General features: G+C 41.9%; 1 protein-coding gene across 4 annotated transcripts in view; it reads right to left on the reverse strand.

Moving 5' to 3' along the window:
- SPAG1 (sperm associated antigen 1) overlaps positions 1-18,969 on the reverse strand; it is an 88,787-nt gene that overhangs the window by 10,460 nt on the left and 59,358 nt on the right. For all 4 annotated transcript variants that reach the window (XM_049853788.1, XM_049853791.1, XM_049853789.1 and 1 more), the window contains 6 exons: positions 18,255-18,641; positions 17,779-17,878; positions 12,142-12,294; positions 7,562-7,728; positions 4,526-4,658; positions 2,258-2,384 (listed from right to left, as the gene is read on the reverse strand). In XM_049853788.1, coding sequence (XP_049709745.1) covers positions 2,258-2,384; positions 4,526-4,658; positions 7,562-7,728; positions 12,142-12,294; positions 17,779-17,878; positions 18,255-18,641 — 1,067 coding nt within the window. The remainder of the gene's footprint in view (positions 1-2,257; positions 2,385-4,525; positions 4,659-7,561; positions 7,729-12,141; positions 12,295-17,778; positions 17,879-18,254; positions 18,642-18,969) is intronic.

Here is an 18,969-nt window from a genome sequence, read left to right on the forward strand (position 1 = left end):
TTTCAATCGCCTCATTCATACACCAAAGCTGGGCAATGAATAAGGAAGTCTGAAGAAGAACTGATGCATTTGAATTATGGTGTTGGTGAAGACCACTGAATATTCTGTAGGTTGCCAGAAGAATGAACAATGTGTCTTGGAAGAAACACAGTCATAATGCTCCTTAGAAGCAAAGCTGGCAAGACTTCGTCTCACTTACTTTGGACATGTTATCAGGAGGGACCAATCCCTGGAATAGGACTTCATTTCTGGTAGAGGGTCAGTGTAAAAGAGGAAGATCCTTAACAAGATGGACTGACACGACAACAGGCTCAAACACAGCAATGACTTTGAGGAAAGTGCAAGACCAGGCAGTGTTTCATTCTGTTGTATATACAGTTGCTATGAGTCAGAACCAACTCAACAGCACCAAATAACAACAAGGTCAGGTGGACACTGTAAACGCAGTGTAGCCATATGACTACAGGGACTATCCGAAGGCATTTGTGTCCTGTTAAGAAGCATGGGTATCACTCAGCTCTCCACGGAGCCTGAGTGGATCTATGGTCTGGAATAGCATGCATAGAGATTGTCCTCACTTGATTTGCCATGCAAAAACATGACTGCTCCCTCCAACAAAACTTAGCTTTACGGTAGAATAAACTTTTAGATGTTTCCCTGTCAGTGACAGGGTGGAATTAAAAGAACCCTGTCAGACTCAATAAGCTAAAAGCTGAACTATCCCCTTCGCTCCTCAAACCTGTCCTTCCTCTTGCACGCCCTCCGTTATTGGCCGCTCCAACCAGAAATTTGGGTGGTAGCCCTGTCCTTCCTTCCCCAACACACATTCTACGGCTCACGATGTCCTATCAACTCTACCTTCAAACAAGTTCACCCCTGAAGGAACAAGTGAATCAATCCCTTCCCTTCTCTCTTCCCTCTGCCAGTACCTTCCCTCAGGCATTTCTCACCTTGGTGGCCTCTCACTTTTCTCCCTACTGCATGCTGGCTCCCCTTCTGATCCACCTTCCATGCTGCCCCAGATCTGATCCGTCATGACACTATTTACCACCCTTCAGGGGCTCCCATCACCTTCAGAATCAAGTGCATGCCCTTCATGACATGACTCTCTCCCCAGCCCCACCCACACCTGGGCTCCGGCTGTGCCGTTTGTGAACAAGTCCATAGAAACACGTGCAAAGGTCAGAGCAGTTTCATTCCTAACAGCCTCAAACTGGAAACAATCCAAATGCCATCCACCACTGAATGTTCAAACAGTGTGGTGTATTCATACAACTCCACAATAAAGGGAACAAATTCCTGACACACACAAAATGTGGATAATCTCACATGGTACGCTGAGCAAAAGAGGTCAAAGAGTATACTGTATATAATTATATTTATGTTAACATCAAGAAGAGGCAAAACTAATCTACAGTGATAGGAATTAGATCACTCATTGCCTGGGATGGGGGTGAAGGGAGGGAGATTGATTGCAAGCGATATAGGGAATTTTCTGGAAAGGTGGAAATGAGCTTTATCTTGACTGGGGGGTGGCTACATGAGGATTTACATTTATCAAAAGTCAATGACCTGCACACTTACAAATGTATGAATTTCATGTATCAGACCTTAATAAAAGTGACAGTTTAAAGATATCATTTGAGGAAATGCCATTTCCCAATATGTTCCTGGTATTTCCTTGTGGTATTATTTTCTACACAGATGAGTATTTGCTCATCAGGATTTTTATGCAGAAGAATCAGCATAAAGAAAAGTGCAATTATAAAATATTATTTTTCTTCTAAACTAATGGTGTGGTTTTCTTAGAGAAGAATGCCTTGCTACAGGCTCACACTGGCTAGCAGCCAGCTGAAGGCCCAGCTTACCACAAACTTCCAAATCTCTCATTTTTCTCTACCAACTTCCACTGGGTGGTCCATTCTAATGCCCCCTCCAACTTGTAACTCCAATCCTTGCTGGAGGAACTTGGTGGCATTTCTGGTAGCCTTCAGTAACTGAATTTTCTGTCCTTTAAAGCGAACCTATTACTTACAAAATTAGAAAATCCTAAATTTTGAGCTGGATGGAACCACGTTATAGTTAGGGCTAAACTCTGAGGCCTATTCCAGGGTTTCAGGACTGGTCAGTATAGAACTAGGATTAAATCCCAGGATAAGCGCATTCCCCCCGCTCTGTGACCCCCAGGCCTATGTTTGTGAAAAGTACTTGATTTGTTCAGAGCTGAAACTTATATGTTAAGATGAAGATCTCTCACCTTGAGTCCTTTATTAGCCAGAGCTCGTCTATAGCAAGCTTTCACGTTCCCATCATCTATCTGAAGCGCCTCATCACAGTCCTGCTTTGCCTCTTCAAACTGGCATAGCTTCAAGTAACAGAGAGCTCTAGCATAATACAACAGAACTCAGGATTATGAAAGGTAAAGATGGCATATCTATAAATTTAGGCAGCTAATAAAAATCAGAAAATAATAACTCGATAAGTCTGCTTTTATACCACAACAGTTCCAACTGAAACGTAATATTTTACTCCAATTATGGCACTTTCTTGCAATACATGAAATTATGGCACTGGGGATACAATTACATATAAAATACACTCCTAGCCATCAAAGAGGAGACAGTATAGTGGAGCAGACAATTAAAACAAGCAAACACAATCAAATCTGTACAGGGTGCTCTGGGAGTCAACAGCTGACAACCTAATCAGATCTGGAGGGATGGACGTGGAGGATGGAGTAGTTATGGAAGCCTTCCTGGAAGAAGTGACAGTTTAAGTTGAATCCAAAAGTATGAAGTAAGAAGTATCCAATGTAATGGCACTGCGTTGAGGGGGTTAAGATGGAGAGATGGAAAGTGGAGGCCAAGGGTATAGCCTGAGCAAACGCCTATGGTGGGAGAGAACATGGTACTCTCGATGAGCTGAGAAACGTTCCACAGCCAAAGTGCAGGAATGAGGCTGCAAGCGTCGCCAGGCCAGATCGTGAAAGGGCCTTGTAAATCATGGCTAGGAGGTTGAGCTTCAGAGATGCACTGAAGGGTTTCTAAATAGGGACTGACATGTTTGCCATGTTTCAGAAAGATCACGTGAGCTGCAATTTGGAGAATGAGACCAGAGGGAACAAGGCTGTTCAGAGTCATTGTAGGGGATGTTGCAGGCATCAGGAAGAGAAAATAGTGGCCCAGAGCCAGGGAGTGATGGTGAAGGTGGGAAGGGTCACACTGAAGAGGTATTTAGAAGGTAGGACCACCGGGGTTTGCTCACTGACAAGAGAAGGGAGATCAGGGAGAGGGAGGCATCAGCCAGGGTGAAAACCAGTAGTGAGTGCAGAAGGCAGGTGAGGGTACAGCCCTGGAGCTCAGAAGAGAGAGATCTGGGAGAGGATGAAATGGTCAGAGAGTATGTAAGCAAGAAAAGAACCCAGACCTTCAGAAAGCTGAGAATACCAGGGAAAGAAAAGCCCGCAGAGGGAGCAGTCTGCCACTGCTGCCGGGGCAGAGGGGGCTCCAGGAAAACCAGGCAGGTAATAATGTCCGGTGCTGCACAGGTTAAACAGAGGCCAAACCAAAAAACCAAACCACTGCCCTCAAGTTAATTCTGAGTCATAGCGACACTATATAGAACAGAGCAGAACTGCTCCATAGGGTTTCCAAGGCTGTAAATCTTTACAGAAGCAGACTGCCCCATCTTTCTCCTGCACAGCAGCTGGGTGGGTTCGAACTGCTGACCTTTCTGTTAGCAGTTGAGCACTTAACCACTGCACCACCAGGAGCAAGAGGAGCAAAAAATATCTGTAGGATTTAGTGACAATAAAAGTTTTTTGGCAAAAAGATTGCCAATTGCCAATGGAGGAGAACATGTACAAAAACAAAGTGGTGAGAGCTTGAGTTAAAAAGCATTTATCTGAAATGGCTAGAAAAACTCATGTTGTGAGTTCCTGTAAGAACTTGTTAACCCATACTCTATCCACTCTCTAAAAACCCCCAAATCACGACATTCTAAATAGGGATCTTTTACCATATATGGTAAACATGGCACCTGAGCAGCATTCTAGAACAATCTGCCCACTCCCACTGCACACTATAAAAGATGCTGGTCCCTGCCCTCAGTGCTTCAGAAGGAAAAGGGCATTGCTCCCTAAGACACTCCTTTGAAAGGGAACCGATTCCTCCTCCCACCACGCTGGGCAATGTCCTGGCCCAGCTAGCTGCAAATGCAGACAAAACACAGAGAAATGCCAAAATACTTGAAATGCCAAGTCAGAGCAGGACCAGGCAAAGCAGCAACACTGACTTGCAGGAAACCGGTAACACACAGAGTACGTCAGAGCTACGGTCCCTCCCTCACCTCATTTTTTCCATCTCTTCAGATTTCCTATGGTCCCACCCCTTTGAAAAACACTCATTTCGGACAATTTGCTATAACATTCCCAGTACCATGAAAAGCAAACTTTGGCAATTAATATTTCTTTTTTTAAAATAAAAATTATTAACATAAGAAATGCATCAAGTTATAAAGAACTTGCCTGTTGGTATATATGGCACATTCCTGGTCGTTAATCTTTAAACATTCACTGTATTTACTAAGGGCAGCTTTATAATTTTTGTCCTTTACACATTGATTTCCTTCTTCCTTAAGGGTTCTAAACAGTTTTTCATCTATGGGGCCAAAATAAAAAAGACAGTTTTCATATAAGCACTTCCACAGAATCTTAACTACATCTCTAAGTAAATCCTCTACTGCAAATTGACTTGAACTACACACCACGCAGAGCTAAAGCCAAGACATTTTACATGAGTTAAAAATATAAACTGGCTATAAGTAAAAATGATTATAAAATTATGACATTATTATTTTCAATTTAGAAAATAAAATGCAAGTAACTTCTATCATTTTAGCCAGACTGGCATGCCTTCTTTTCTCTACTGGGATTCTGGAGGCAGTAACAGAGGTCAGAAAAGGCTCTGAGCTGGGAATCCAGCCAGGCCTGCAGCTATTCTACCTCTGGACTCTTCCACAATAAATGCCAATAAAATGCCCTTATGTGCTTAAGCCATTAAGGGTTGGGTTTTCTGTTATCTGCAACTAAGAGTCCCAACTGTTCGTTTCTAGATCTACGAACTATTCCAGTTACTTTACAGTGAGCCTGGCTGGCTTTCTGCTCAGAATCATATTCCTCTTTCCACGTGTGTGTTCAGGAGAAACTGACCCCTCAGATCAGGAACTCAGGCCTAAGCCAATCAGCACATGGCATTTGTTCATCAAAGGGACGGACTGGCTCAGGAAACTAGCACATGACCCAGTTCAGCCCAATTCAGGCAACAGAATAACAGGACAAAAAAAATTAAGGCTTTTGGGCAGCATACTTCCTCATTCTTAAATTAATGCAACCAAAAACCGTGGTGTCTCTCTCCCTTCGACACTGATATGTATAGCTGTAAAGTTTAGGGCTGCTACAGTTCCATCATTTCTGGCCAGAGCCTGGACTCTGATGAGCCAGGTCTGACTTTAGAGCCTGCCCCTCTTCCAGTTACATGAGCCAGTATCTTCCCTTACAGTTTAAGTCAATGGACTTTCTGTTACTTGCAACCAAAGTTTTCTAACACACATAATATGAAGTATTAAAATTTAAAGTTTTAAACCTAGGCGCTGGCTTTACCCTATGGAGTAACTTGATATGTAATAAAAATCCATAACTTAAAATTTAAAATGAGCCTTTAAATTGTACAATCTAAGAAATCTTCTAACAGATATACTAAATTTATAGTAGTATAAACCTGGAATGGAAATGATAATTTTCTTTCTCCCTCTGTACAAAGTTATGTAAAATGTTACTCAGTTAATTCTTCATCTTTTATTTCAAATCACAGAACATTTCTGCCTCATGTTTCACATTTCAAAAGATTTCACACAATGGTTGTCAAATGACACATCTCTAAGTGTCCTAGTATGTACACCCTAAAATAGAATATCACAGAGGATTTTTCCCAGAATTTGCTGTAAAGCTTTGCTCAAACTTTTCTTCCTCTATTTTTTTTTAAACCTCTGGTATTCACTCAGTAATAATTCGTAAACAAATATGAACAGAAAATTTCAGATACAGCTGATTATACTTGTGCTTATGATTTTTCTATTAGATATCTACAGTATGGATGGTATGTGCATTTTGTTAATAATAAATAGCTACCCTTTATTGTGCAAATACTTTTTGCCAAGCCCCATTATTTAATAATGGACTCTGGAAAACTAGAGATCTCCAAGATGTTCCTAGGAGTGCTGAATTGTCTAAAAGCATTGGAAGATGCTCCTTGCCTCCTTTTTCTAAGGAATGAAGAGGATGAGGGCCTAACATTAGCCATTCAGACAGCATGGTTCAGGAACCTCAGAGGCTCTTCCAAATGAAGCCCAACCTGGGATGCACCTGGAGTTCCTAAGCGGACAAGAGAAATGCGGCCTCAACTGGCTTTAAAGCTCAGAAAACACGAGTTAAGTCACATTTCTTAAACACTTACTATATGTAAAGTAATAAGGTAGGCACTATGGGAATCCAGATAAGTTAACAACTATGCCATAAGGCAGAGAAAAAAAAAACAAAACCCATTGCTGTTGAGTCAATTCCAACTCATAGGGACTCTATATGACAGAGTAGAACTGGTCCATGGGTTTCCAAGGAGCAGCTGGTGGAGTCGAGCTGCCAATCTTTTGGTTAGCAGCTGAGCTCCTAACCACTGCACCACCAGGGCTCCATAAGCCAAAAGGTACCTGCTATATATTTATGTTGTGATGTGTTTTTTTATTCTTATTTTAAGCACATCAATTCTATTACCATATTTTTATGCAAATTAAGGTGCACCTTCTATGTTAGTTTGCCAATAGCACCCTCCCCGCCCCCCGTGAAGTATTTTCTCAAGTACCACTATGCCAGTTTTTTTTTTACATGTTGCTGTTAGCATAGCATGCTTATAAAAATATCTTGTGGGGGCAGGGCATGGTGGGCAAATAAACATGGAAGGTGTGTTATTTGTGTAAAAATATGGTACTGTAGTCTTGCCACATAGCTGGTCTACTAAAGAGTTACATGATGCTTTTTTTTTCTTATTATTAACAACACTGCTAACTTAGGTTGGCGGTTCAAGTCCACCCTGAGGTGCCTCAGAAGAAAGGCCTGGTGCTCTACTTCCAAAAAATCAGCCACTGAAAACCCTATGGAGCACAGTTCTACTCTGACACACGTGGGATTGCCAGGAGTTGGAGCTGATTTGATGGAAACTGGTATGGGAGTCACAAAGTCAGCAAATATGCTAAGTACTTTACATGCTTACCTCCATTTATTCCTGACAACAACCCCATGAGATAGTTATTAACATTCTCTCCCTGTCATATGCGTTAGGCTACTCGAGATGTGAAGCAACTTCTTAAGACTACATACTAAAAGAAGGCAAACGGGGAGTTGAACCCAGGTCTGATGCCAGGCTTCATGCTTTAATCCCCTTGCTTTACTGTGAAAATACACGCACATGCTCAAGAGAACCTCCAGAAGAGAGGAGCGCAGACTCCACACCTGGAATGCCTGGTTGCTGACGGCTGCTGGAATCTCCCGCTTGGGCCGACCTGGTCACTGCTGCAGGATGCCACGCTCGCAGTTGCGCAGAAGTGGGCACAGATGGGACGGGTGACAGCTTCTCCCGCCAGTTTGGTCCATCCAGATCCATTAAAACTCTTGCTATTCTAAAAAATAAGTTTTTGCTATTGATCATGCAGTTTGCTTTTTATATCACTGAAGGTCATATCAAGATAAGATTTACAAATGCTATCCAAATGTGTACTTCCTTATAGAAAACATACAGTCTTGAGCAATTTTCTGTCCACATAAATTAAAATGGCTTCAAAAGAACTTTTAGAAGTTGCCACAAACTATATAACTTTAGGCCATTCTTTAGTTCAAAGAAAAAATACATTTCTCTTTTGTTAAAAGAAAATGTAATGTGCATATCATGTCCCCTCAGTAATTAATGTAAGTATTAAATTGATAATGTGTTACTCTTGAGAATAATCAGAAGTACTTTAGGATTTCTGTATCCAAACTGAAATACTGAAGTGGTTAAAAACAAGACTACAAGACTGATTGCTGTAACTGCAGAGGCTTAGCTGTCACGTGGCACGCTGCTTTTTGTTAAACATTTACAATACGGTGGAGGAGTCTTACCTGATGTTTTTTTCACCTCTAAAATAATCCTATTCTGTTTTCATATAAACAAGGTGAAAGAATGGGATGTTGGAGTCTACTACAAGGGACCCCTGCATTATTGACATTTACTAATGGCCATCATGTGATTCAGAGTAACATCGCTGATTGCAACATTCTCTTTACTTTAAACATAAAATATCATACTTAGATTTAAAAACAAAACTGAATTATGTCTTTGGGATGAATCTGGTGGGGAAAAAAAAAAAAAAAGGTATTTCCCAAGACTGAGAAAGTTCACTGGTAGTTAGTACAATGCATTGAAGTAAGTTACCTTAGGAGTTTCCTATATTCTCTGTGGGAAACATTTTTATATTTATACATGGACTAATACAATACATATACTTTCCTCACAGTTTCTTAGAGTGAAATTTCAATATCTGATCTTTGGTTATGATAGCCAAATCCCAACTGTTTTAGTGTAAAAAGGCAAATCTGAAAATTAATGTATAACCATCCATAGTTGTAGAAGATAAAGAAGCTTTAGGAAGAGAATTTCGAAGCAAAACTTGATTACCAGCAGAGAGGAAGGAAGAAGCTGCTGAAAAGAGATGATGTGTTGCCAGGGAGTAAATAAGTATGTGCAGGGGAATTTAACAAGTAAGATTCCTGGAGAGGAAGAAAGGAACATGGTTAATGGAAGACAGGTACAAAATAAGCACAGATGTTTAAATAAAATAATAATAAGCTGCTGTTTAATTTTCCATAATGAACTAGAATAGATGGAAAAGCAAGCATAAATATGAGACTCACAAAAAGGAATAGTGAACTTTTAAAAGCGGGTATTTTATATAAAAGTATATATGGCAAAACTGGAGTAAGCCTCCGCATCTTCTTATATAATGATATATCGACAAGAACCATTCAGTTAAAAAATGAGTATTAAAAGTCAATTGGTCTAAAAGAGCCAGCTTGTGTAACATATAAAAAGCACAATATAGAAGTTTCAGATGTGAATATTCGTGGTCTTTTAGTTACAATATTTCTCCCTTCAAGCTATCCAGCCTATCACCATTAAGCTACATTTCCTAAAATACCTTTGTATCAGGTCTCCCTATGTCACATATGCTTCAGGTGTCTTCCAACTTTATTTCATGAGAATCTGTGTGTGAAGACCCTACTTTACCCAAATATCCTGGGAACTACCAGGCAGAGAAAGGCGCAAATTAAAAGCAAAACCTCTAAGTATAGGAGGGAACTAAGCTTCAGGACCTTGTTTTTTGTAATGGATTCTTAGATATGACACCAAAAACGTGTGCAATAAATGATAAAATAAAATGGACCGCATCAAAATTAAAAGCTTTTGTGCATCAAAGGACACTATCAAAAAAATGAAAAGGCAACCTAAAGAATGGGAAAAATATTTAGAAACCATATATCTGATAAAGGTTTAATATCTCAAATATGTAAAGAACTCCTACAACTCAACAACAAAAAGACTAACAAGCCAATTAAAAAATGGGCAAAGGACTTGAATAGACATTTCTCCAAAGAATATATACAAATAACCAATAAGCACATGAAAAGGTGATCAACATCACTAACCATTAACCTGTTGCCATTGAGTTGATTCTAGCTCATAGCGACCCTATAGGACAGAGTAGAACTGCCCCATAGGGTTTCCAAGGAGCAGCTGGTGGATTTGAACTGCTGACCTTTTGGTTAGCTGCCCAGCTCTTAACCACTATGGCACCCGGGCTCCTCGCTAGCTGTTAGGGAAATAGAAATCAAAACCACAGTGAGATATTACTTCACACCCACTGAGATGACCACGATCAGAAAAATGGAAAATAACAAATGCAGGATGTTGAGAAATTAGAACCCTCATCCATTGCTGGTGGGAATGCAAAATGGTGGAGCTGATGTGGAAAACACTTTGGCAGTTCCTCAAAAAGTGAAACATAGAATTACCATATCAACCAGCAATCCCACTTCTAGGTGGGTATATACCCAAGAAGCTTGAGAGCTGGTACTCAAACTGGTACTTATACACCAATGTTTATTGCAGCACTATTCACAACAGTCAAATGGTGGGAACAACCCAAGTATCCATCAATAAATGAGAGGATAAACAAAATGTGGTATTACATACTATGTTACTCAGCTATCAGGAGAAATGAAGTTCTGATACATGCTATGACACGGGTAGACCTTGAAAACATTGTTAAGTGAAATAAGCCAGACACAAAAGGACAAATATTATATGCTTTCACTTATATAAAGTATCTAGAATAGGCAAACACAGAGAGACAAAAGTATATTAGGGGCTACCCAAGGCTATGGGGAAGGATGCAGGAAGTTACTGCTTAAGGGGTACTGAGTTTCTGCCTGGGGTGAAACACAGACACATATGATGCCAAACAGATGCACATGTGAGCAAGGAGCAGATCACATGCGGTAACAAGGCTGTGCAGTAGGGCAAATGGCTGGGAGAGCTACCAGCTGAGATGGCCTCCTTTCATAAGCTAGAGAGATCAAGGAAGCTGTGAATGTCTGAGGTTTGATCCAGTCTACGCTGCCACATATAACGAGTATATATCCCTCTCTTCTGGTGAGGCTGGGACTACACAGGTTCCGTGTGACCACAAAGTGAATGCCCCAGGGAATGGCTGTTGCCTCTGTTTTCTCCAAAACAGGCTGGGACCAGTTGAGGAAGTAAGGCATCATTTTAAAAAATGATTCATCCAAAATATGCCAAAATTCTCATTTTCTGTAATTTTGCTCAAGGTCTCCTCATGTTCTCTATCAGTGCCCTTCAAAAGACTATCTCAAGTGCTCTCCATTAAGGCTTCCCAAACAACTATAACCACAAAATATAACACACAGACTTTCCCTACAGTTTCTTAAACTGAGACGTCAATATCCAGTCTTTGGTGATGACAAGTTATAGACAAAGGTGGCCTGATCTCTCTGTAAGCCCCCACCACCCTTATCATCTAACATCTTCTTGCACTTGGGGAAAATTCGTCTTATATTAAGTTTTCCCTCCTAGCTAGATTTTAGTTAGCTTAAAGACAGAGACCATGCCATTTTATCTTTTTGTCTTTTCTGGGGAAAATGCAACACTGTATACTAGACTAGTACCAGCACAGTGTAGCATAGCAATAAATACTGGAGGCTATGCTCTGGGCAAAATAGGATGAGACAGTATTGTACATAACTACAAATGTTATCCAACTAGTACCTTCCAAATTTCACCTGAAAGCAACTTACGAAGTTTGGAAATTCTTACCTTCCCATTCTCACTCAAGGGATAAATGGGTCATTATATAAATCAGACCCAAATTCCTTGCTATTTCACCATTATAAATTAACACTCATCCTAGATGAGCATCTATGTACAAGGGCATACAAAACAAATGTCTAGGAGGCTCATGAAGACATCTGTTCTCCTGAGGAAAAACAACAGATACGCTTCCACTGACAGATGTGGTGCCAGTGAACATCTGCAAAGCCTGTAGGAGGAGAAGATTCAAAATGGCAGTTTTCACTGCATTTTTGGATCCATAATCAATGCTGATTTATGACATCAGTGAAAACACCTTCCTAACCCCACAGATATTTACAAATACTAAAGTTAAATCTGTACATTTTGAGTACCAGACATGAGTTCAACCCATGTTATTAAAAAAACAAAATGAATATGAATGGTAATCAACGGACCAGAGAGCAACAATGTAAAGCAGTGAGAGAACAGCTCAAAATATATTAAGGGATAGTCAGCCATTAAGTGAGAGAGAGAGAACCATTTGGTTTTAACGGAGAAGAAGGCCATCGTTCACATAAATACAGAACTGGCAACACATCTACACTTAGACATCTTTCATGAAGTAGAGGAAAATCTAACTCCGTTACAGAACAAGCAGCCCTTCAGTAGCTACCTCGGGTGAGATTACCTGTTGATACCGTCATTTGCTACCTGGATTCCACAGTCTATTTGCAACACTGTTTTATAATCCACGTAAGCTTTCCGATACTGCTCTAAAGCTTCATAGGCCATTGCTCGTCGCAGAAGAGGTTTGACTGAGAATGGATGAAGTTCCAGGGCTCTAAAGAAAACAAAGATACTGAAAATTATTTATTCTGCAAATTACTCTTTAGTGTATACTTAACCGAATGTATATTGCAGTACTGTCGTTGTTATTTAGTTGCTGTGGAGTCGATTTCGACCCATGGTGACTGCCTGTGTGCAGAGCAGAACTGCTCCACAGGGTGTTCAACCCTGTGACCTTTCAGAAGCAGATTGCCAGGTCTCTCTCCTGAGGTTCCTCTTAATGGGTCTGAACTGCCAACCCTTCCTCCAATAGTCAATGTTTAACCATTTGTGCCACCTAGGGACTCTCAAATATGTACATGTCTGATATTCTATCTCCAGCAGCTGGTACATACCAGAGAGGCAAGCCAGCACTAACACTCTGGAGATTCCTCCTTCCCCACTGAGCTCCCTGGTGGCAGGCAGTGTGCCTCTCACACTCCTCTGTGCCCCAAAAGAGCCCAGCATAGTACCAGGTACAGAGTAGACTTTCAACAGATGCTTGTTATTGACGAATTAAGAAGAAAGTTCTTGTTTGAACCTATGCATTTAATAAAGCACCTTAGCACAGAACCATAAAAATGTGAATTACTTTTTAAAAATAATCTCCCTAAAACTTAATAAAGTTTACTATGATTTACTTGCTGAAAAAGGGCTCACAGGGAAGAAAGGAATTAGACATACAATGGTTTCTTATAAGTCATGGATTTTCACCTTGCATTTTTTTAGTCTATGAAGTGTTTCCAATATCACTGAAGATGTAGTTCAAGGTTATGTTCTTTGGTTTTGTTTGAAGCAACTGTTTAAAACTACTTCCCACTAAATGTACTTCATTATATTCTGAAATAAAGCATACAATCAAAACATTGTATTTATGAAAGAAGCCCACTGTACTCTCGGTTTTAACAAAATTCACTGAAGCTGTGAACAAGTACCCCATCAGAGATCCTATGAAGCATATACTTTCTATATAACCTACTAACCAACATCCACACCAGACTGTTTGCACTGGGGGACTGCGGGTTCACTCTTTTTAACTCTTATGCTACAGGTAGAGACTTGGTGGCACAGTGGTTAAGGTCTCGGCTGCCAACCAAAAGGTCAGCACTTTGAATCCACCAGCAGGAACTTGGAAACTCTATGGGGCAGTTCTACTCTGTCCTACAGGGTTGCTATGGGTTGGAATCAACTAGACGGCAATGGGTTTGGTTTGGTGTGCTACGGGGAATTTATGTGTCAAATATTTAACTTGCTTTGGGGAAAGCAAGAGCAAGTGCTGCTTTGCTTAACTTGTTTTTTCAACAGTCTTAGCAACCCGCTGTCTACTCCAGTCTACAATGATTTGGCAAGGATGAAGACGTGATGGAGTGTCCGCTTATGCTGGTCATTGGAGACTTTCTCATCTAATCTCACAACAAACCTAAAAGATAAACATTACTATGCTCACTTTGCAGGTGAGGAAACTGAGAGACACATAGAGCGATTTACTCACATGTCAGTTCTTCTGAATTAAAGCTTCAATGAAGGCAAGTCTGTCCTGAGTACCGCTATATTCCCAGTGCCTAGATCAACACCTCAGCCATAAGATGCGCTCAGCAAGCCTGTTGAATGAACCTTCAGAGCCTACGTTCTTTCTACCACAACCACACAGATAACACTGCAAATGAAGGAGGTGTGAGTCATTTGCCACTGACTCATTCACTCACAACTCGCTATTTCACACCCGTTAGCCCGTTGCCATCAGTCGACTCTGACTCATAGCAACCCTAAGGATACTCGACTGCACACATGAGTGCGCATCTCAACTCTGTACTGTGGAAGTTATTCTAGAAACGCTGATAAACCTATCAGCATCATTTCTCTGAAAAATAACCACTTTGGCTCTGCCCAGCTGTTAGATTATGAGTGGCTTTAATTATCTTCTTTGTGCTGTACTAGATTTTAAAATTTCTCTATGATGAGTACGTCTTACTTTTATAATCAGTAAAAGTTATTTTAAAAAGTAAAATTAAAATCAAGTAAAAATATTTAAATATCAAAAAATAGATTCCTGAGTGTCAGGATCCATCACCTGTACCTCTGCCTTAAATTCAGCTTAGCCTAATTTTTAGCGGAGAAGTCCTGGTGGTACAATGGTTAAGCACTGGGCTGCTAACCAAAAGTTGGCGATTTGAATCTACCCAATGGCTCCAGGGGAGAAAGACCTGGTGATCTGCTTCCATAACGATTATAGCCTAGGAAGCCCTATGTTCTACTCTGTCACGTGGGGTCACTGTGAGTCGAAAATTGACTCAACAACACGTAACAACAATGTTTAGGAGATATTCACATTAACAGAGATGATAAAGACATGTCCCTCTCACAATCACTTGGCCACCTCTATTTCACAGCAGACTTCCAACACCCAAGGTGCCATTTATCCAATCAAGATGGACCTGAGCCAGTCTTAGAATCTAAATTGAGGAAGATGATGCATTTAATTTTTAGCACCTCCTAGCCAGAAAATGTAAGGCTTTCTTTTTTTTTCTTTATTTAACCACAATCCTGAAAATGATATGAGCTTATGGAAACTCCATTAAGGAAAATGAGTGTCTATTCATAAAGACAAATACAGGACAATTTTAAACCAGGGTTTACAGAGCGGGCTGTCTATTCAAGTTAACATGGTTAAGACTTTAAAAGGTCTTCTAATTTCAAGTCGTCCTGAGTCAAAATCGACTCCATGGCAACTAGCAACAACAACAACAACAATTTCAAGTGTGCCAAAGAATAGCAAAGATAAGCAAAAGCAGACAAATTCTAGGCAACATACAGTTACAGTCTCTCCAAATACTGTCAGTAGAAAGTCACTGAGAAAATTCTGGTGTGGTTTTGATGCCCTAAAAAGGCTCTTCAACAGAATGGGAAAACCAAGTATTTTTTAGCTGGTAAGAATAACGAAAATAAAAAGTAATTTCTAAAATAACGGTTTTCATGCTTATATTTAGGCATCATAACCCTTTTTCATGTTTCATCTGGAAGTTTAAGATAGAAACGTGGAGATGCTGCAGTGAGGAGGGGGACAGGGCCTGGAGCCCCTGGAGCATCTTCCAAGAACATCCTCTACACACTCTACACTCTGAACAGTGATTCTCCAAATGTGAAACACCAGGAAATAGCAATGTGCCTAACGGTGCCTCCCAGGAGTTTATACATTTAAAATCACATAGTAGTTTTCCCCAAATCGCATAAAAAGTTATTTTAATAGGTAAGATTCCACTCCCCCTTACTTTAAGTTTTGCTCTCATGAGTTTTTCCTTTTAGATGTTTGACTCCTGCTATCACTTGCCTGGTAATAAGGGCTCATGGAACACAAAACAACTCTTTAAGGAGCAAACAGAATTAACTAAAAACCTCAAAAAATAAGCTTCCTTTAAAATGTATGCAATCTTTTTGAGATGAAGATATGGTCATATCTTAATAAGTAGAAGACACACAGATGTAGAAAATAGTCATTTCTGCTATTATTCCTAGTTCATGCAGGCTTGAATATATCCAATTTTCAACATGTTCTCAAAAGTACACCATGGCTTCTCTGGCATTAAAACAAGTTTGAGAACCACTACTAGGGAGTAAAATCACCCCTTACTGGCACCAGCTCCATGCCCTTTATACTGGGACTCATATGCCAGGTGTCAAAGAACACATCTAAGTAGGTCGGTCTCTCGGAAGGCCAGCACTGACCAGCAGAGCCAGATTCCTTGGCCCAGAACACAGTTCTTATCTAAGGACACCTTACCTAAATCTCCCCTGCAGGCCCTCTCCCACTCCTCCCCAGGGCAAGCCCCCATTCCGGGCTCCCCGGACATCATGGCTAGTGTCTATCTTGGACTCCCTCCTGGATCTACACTGAAATGTAAGGAATTTTAGCTAGCAAACATCTGCTCCTTAAGAGTTCTCATTTAAGGACCAAGTGAGTCCACTGTTCTACAGCAGCCCTAACTTGAAGGGCCCCAAGTTTTAACTAAAGAGTTCTGAATTCGCTTACTGTAAAAAGGCATAAGACAAAGCTCTAGGGTAATATATTACAGACACTTGAGCCAAAAGGTTCTCAGATACATATCACAAACTGCCTAGTGTCTTGCAAATACACATGGTCTTTTTTTTTTTTGTTGGCTAGTTCTGGGCAGGAGTAAATCTCTAACAACTGTCTCTTCAGGGAAAGAAAAAAGAAAAAAAGCTCAGGCTTCGGTGTTGTCAATCTTCATGGTATTTGTACTCCCACTATTGCCGACTTAAAGCTACCAACTCGACATCCAATGGCTCAAAAAATCCTGAAAATGTGATGAGCTAGTACGAGCTCACACAATGGATGAGGTCGAAAGTTGGTCCAAAGTGAATATAAACATTGTCTATTTTTAATTGGAATATGTAAAACTGGCAAACATCCAAGGGTCTCCCAAGGCCTTTTTATACCATAAGCACAGATGCTAGCAAGATTTCACCCATATCAGTAAACTGATACTGCCAATAGAAAAACGATAAATTGTTCACCTTATAAACAAGGTGTCCACAGAATTTATTGTCCAAACTAGGGCTTCTGAGAGTGAAAGGGGGTGATATTAATAATTATACCACACAACCAGACTAAACCATAACTTTATCAGTCAAATCAGAATATAACTTATTTTTACATGCATTACCAATTGCTTCTTGCCAAAGGGTTCCTATAGCGGACTTATTGTTTAATGGTAAAACAATACTTTTATTCATGTAAACATATTCACCCATTCCAGTGTGTAACTTATTGAGTACCATCAGCAGGTATTGTGTTTTGAGGGGTACAAAGCTATAGAAGACAGGATTTCTGACCTTAAGAAGTTAAAATCCAGTGCAGTGGATGACACAGTACCTGTAAGTGTGACAGAGTGACAGTGCATGCATTAGAGATGTGCACAAGACCGGGACCTTCCTCTGGATAGGGTGGCCAGGGAGGCAAACAGGGTGTGGCAGCTGAGCAGAAATTGCAAAAGCAAAGATGTGCAGAGTACATTCCAGGAAGCAGGACAACATGGGCAAAGGCTTGGAGCCTGGGGCGGGTGAGTGTAAGAAACTGGTACAGTGGACCAAATGGGAGCTTGTTTTGGAGGTAGTGTGGTGACAATTATGCTTATCTGGAAGACAATACTAAATGCCTGTTCGAAATAGGAAAAGTTATTCTGATGCCACGGTGGACTGGAGGAGGCAGAGAAACTAGGCAGAAGGCTTTTCCAGTAGTCTAGGAGTGATGTGTAAACCACATGAGTTAAGGTGGTAACAGCGAAAATGAAAAGAAAAAAAAAAACGCTTTTATAACTGTCTTCATATATGTGAAAGGAGAATCTATGATAGTATGTATTAAGATGACTTAAAACTATATAAGAAATCAGACCCTTGTGCAGAAATTGAGGATATTAAATATTGCATTCATCCTATTGAAATCATAGTAATTTCTTGGCAAACCTGAAAACGTGCAGTTTACCTGTTACAATCTTGAATGCAGCCACTGCAGTTTCCTTCTTTTAGGTAACATGCTGCTCTATTTGAATATAAGATACTTAGATCACCTGCACTTTCATTTCCTGAAATCACATTGAATTAAATACAGTTAAAATCCACTAGCAAAATCACAGTTCCCCAGATTATAAGGTCTCCGACGGCACTGCAGTCCCACAGGCTGTTGACAATGCAGCTCTCCAAGGAGCTGGCTCTATCCCCCCCGCAATCGCCACAGAGAAGGGAAGCCCGTAAGGGACAGGTGCAAACGTGCTTCGCCCGGGCACATGCTACACATTCCAATGTATGGCTCACAATGGATCAGGTCACACAGAGCCCTCGGTCGCGGGAAGGAAATGCAAGCCCCTGTCACTGGGGGCGGCCTGCGCCTCTCCTGGGGTAGCTCTGAGATCCCGTGAACCGCAGCCCGGGGGTCTCGGTAAATCCCAAGGCGCAGCTCACCTGCAGACTCCAGCTGCGCTATCGCCGCCGAGTACTTGAGGGCCGCCTCCGCGAACTGCCCGTTTTTAAACAGCTCGTTGCCCTCGCTCTTCAGGCCCGCTGGGGCGGGCGGCGCGCCGGGCCCCGGGGACGCGTCGGGCGCAGCGGGGTCACCGGCATCCTGCCCGCCGCCCGGGTGCCCGTTGGCGCCGCCCCCCGTCGCCGTCGCCAGGGCCCGCGGCCGGCGCTGCTTGTCGGTGCCCGGTGCCGGCGCCTTTGCCGGCCCCCGCCGCGGCGCGCCCCTCTCCGGCCGCTTGCCGCCTTCGCCTCTGCGGGTGAGCTTCTTCTGGATGTTGCCCATGGCGCGCGGCTCGCCAGCACGGCCGGCTCCCGCCGACTCCGCGGCCTCTGTGGGGAAGTGGATGCGGGAAGTCAGTGTTTGCATCATCAGAAGAAACTACCGCGGAAGCCGCGGGGGTGCCGGGCGCAGAGGCGCGGCCGCGCCGCTCGCAGGGGCAGTTTCGCGGGGGAAGCCGGGCTGGGTGCCGCCCCCTCGGGCGGAGCCCTGCGCTCCCCGGGCCTCCTGGGCGGACGTCCGTAGAGAAGGTTCCACGGCGGAGTCGGTGTCCTCCGGGCCCCTGGCTTCCCGAGGACACAGCTCTTTAGTTACGGACTGACGCCAAGCCCTGATTTAAGTCTTTACACGCTGAACAGCTTGTGACGTGAAAACCGGCAT

The sequence above is a fragment of the Elephas maximus genome, chromosome 15 (genome assembly GCF_024166365.1).
Source record: "Elephas maximus indicus isolate mEleMax1 chromosome 15, mEleMax1 primary haplotype, whole genome shotgun sequence".
NCBI lineage: Eukaryota > Metazoa > Chordata > Mammalia > Proboscidea > Elephantidae > Elephas > Elephas maximus.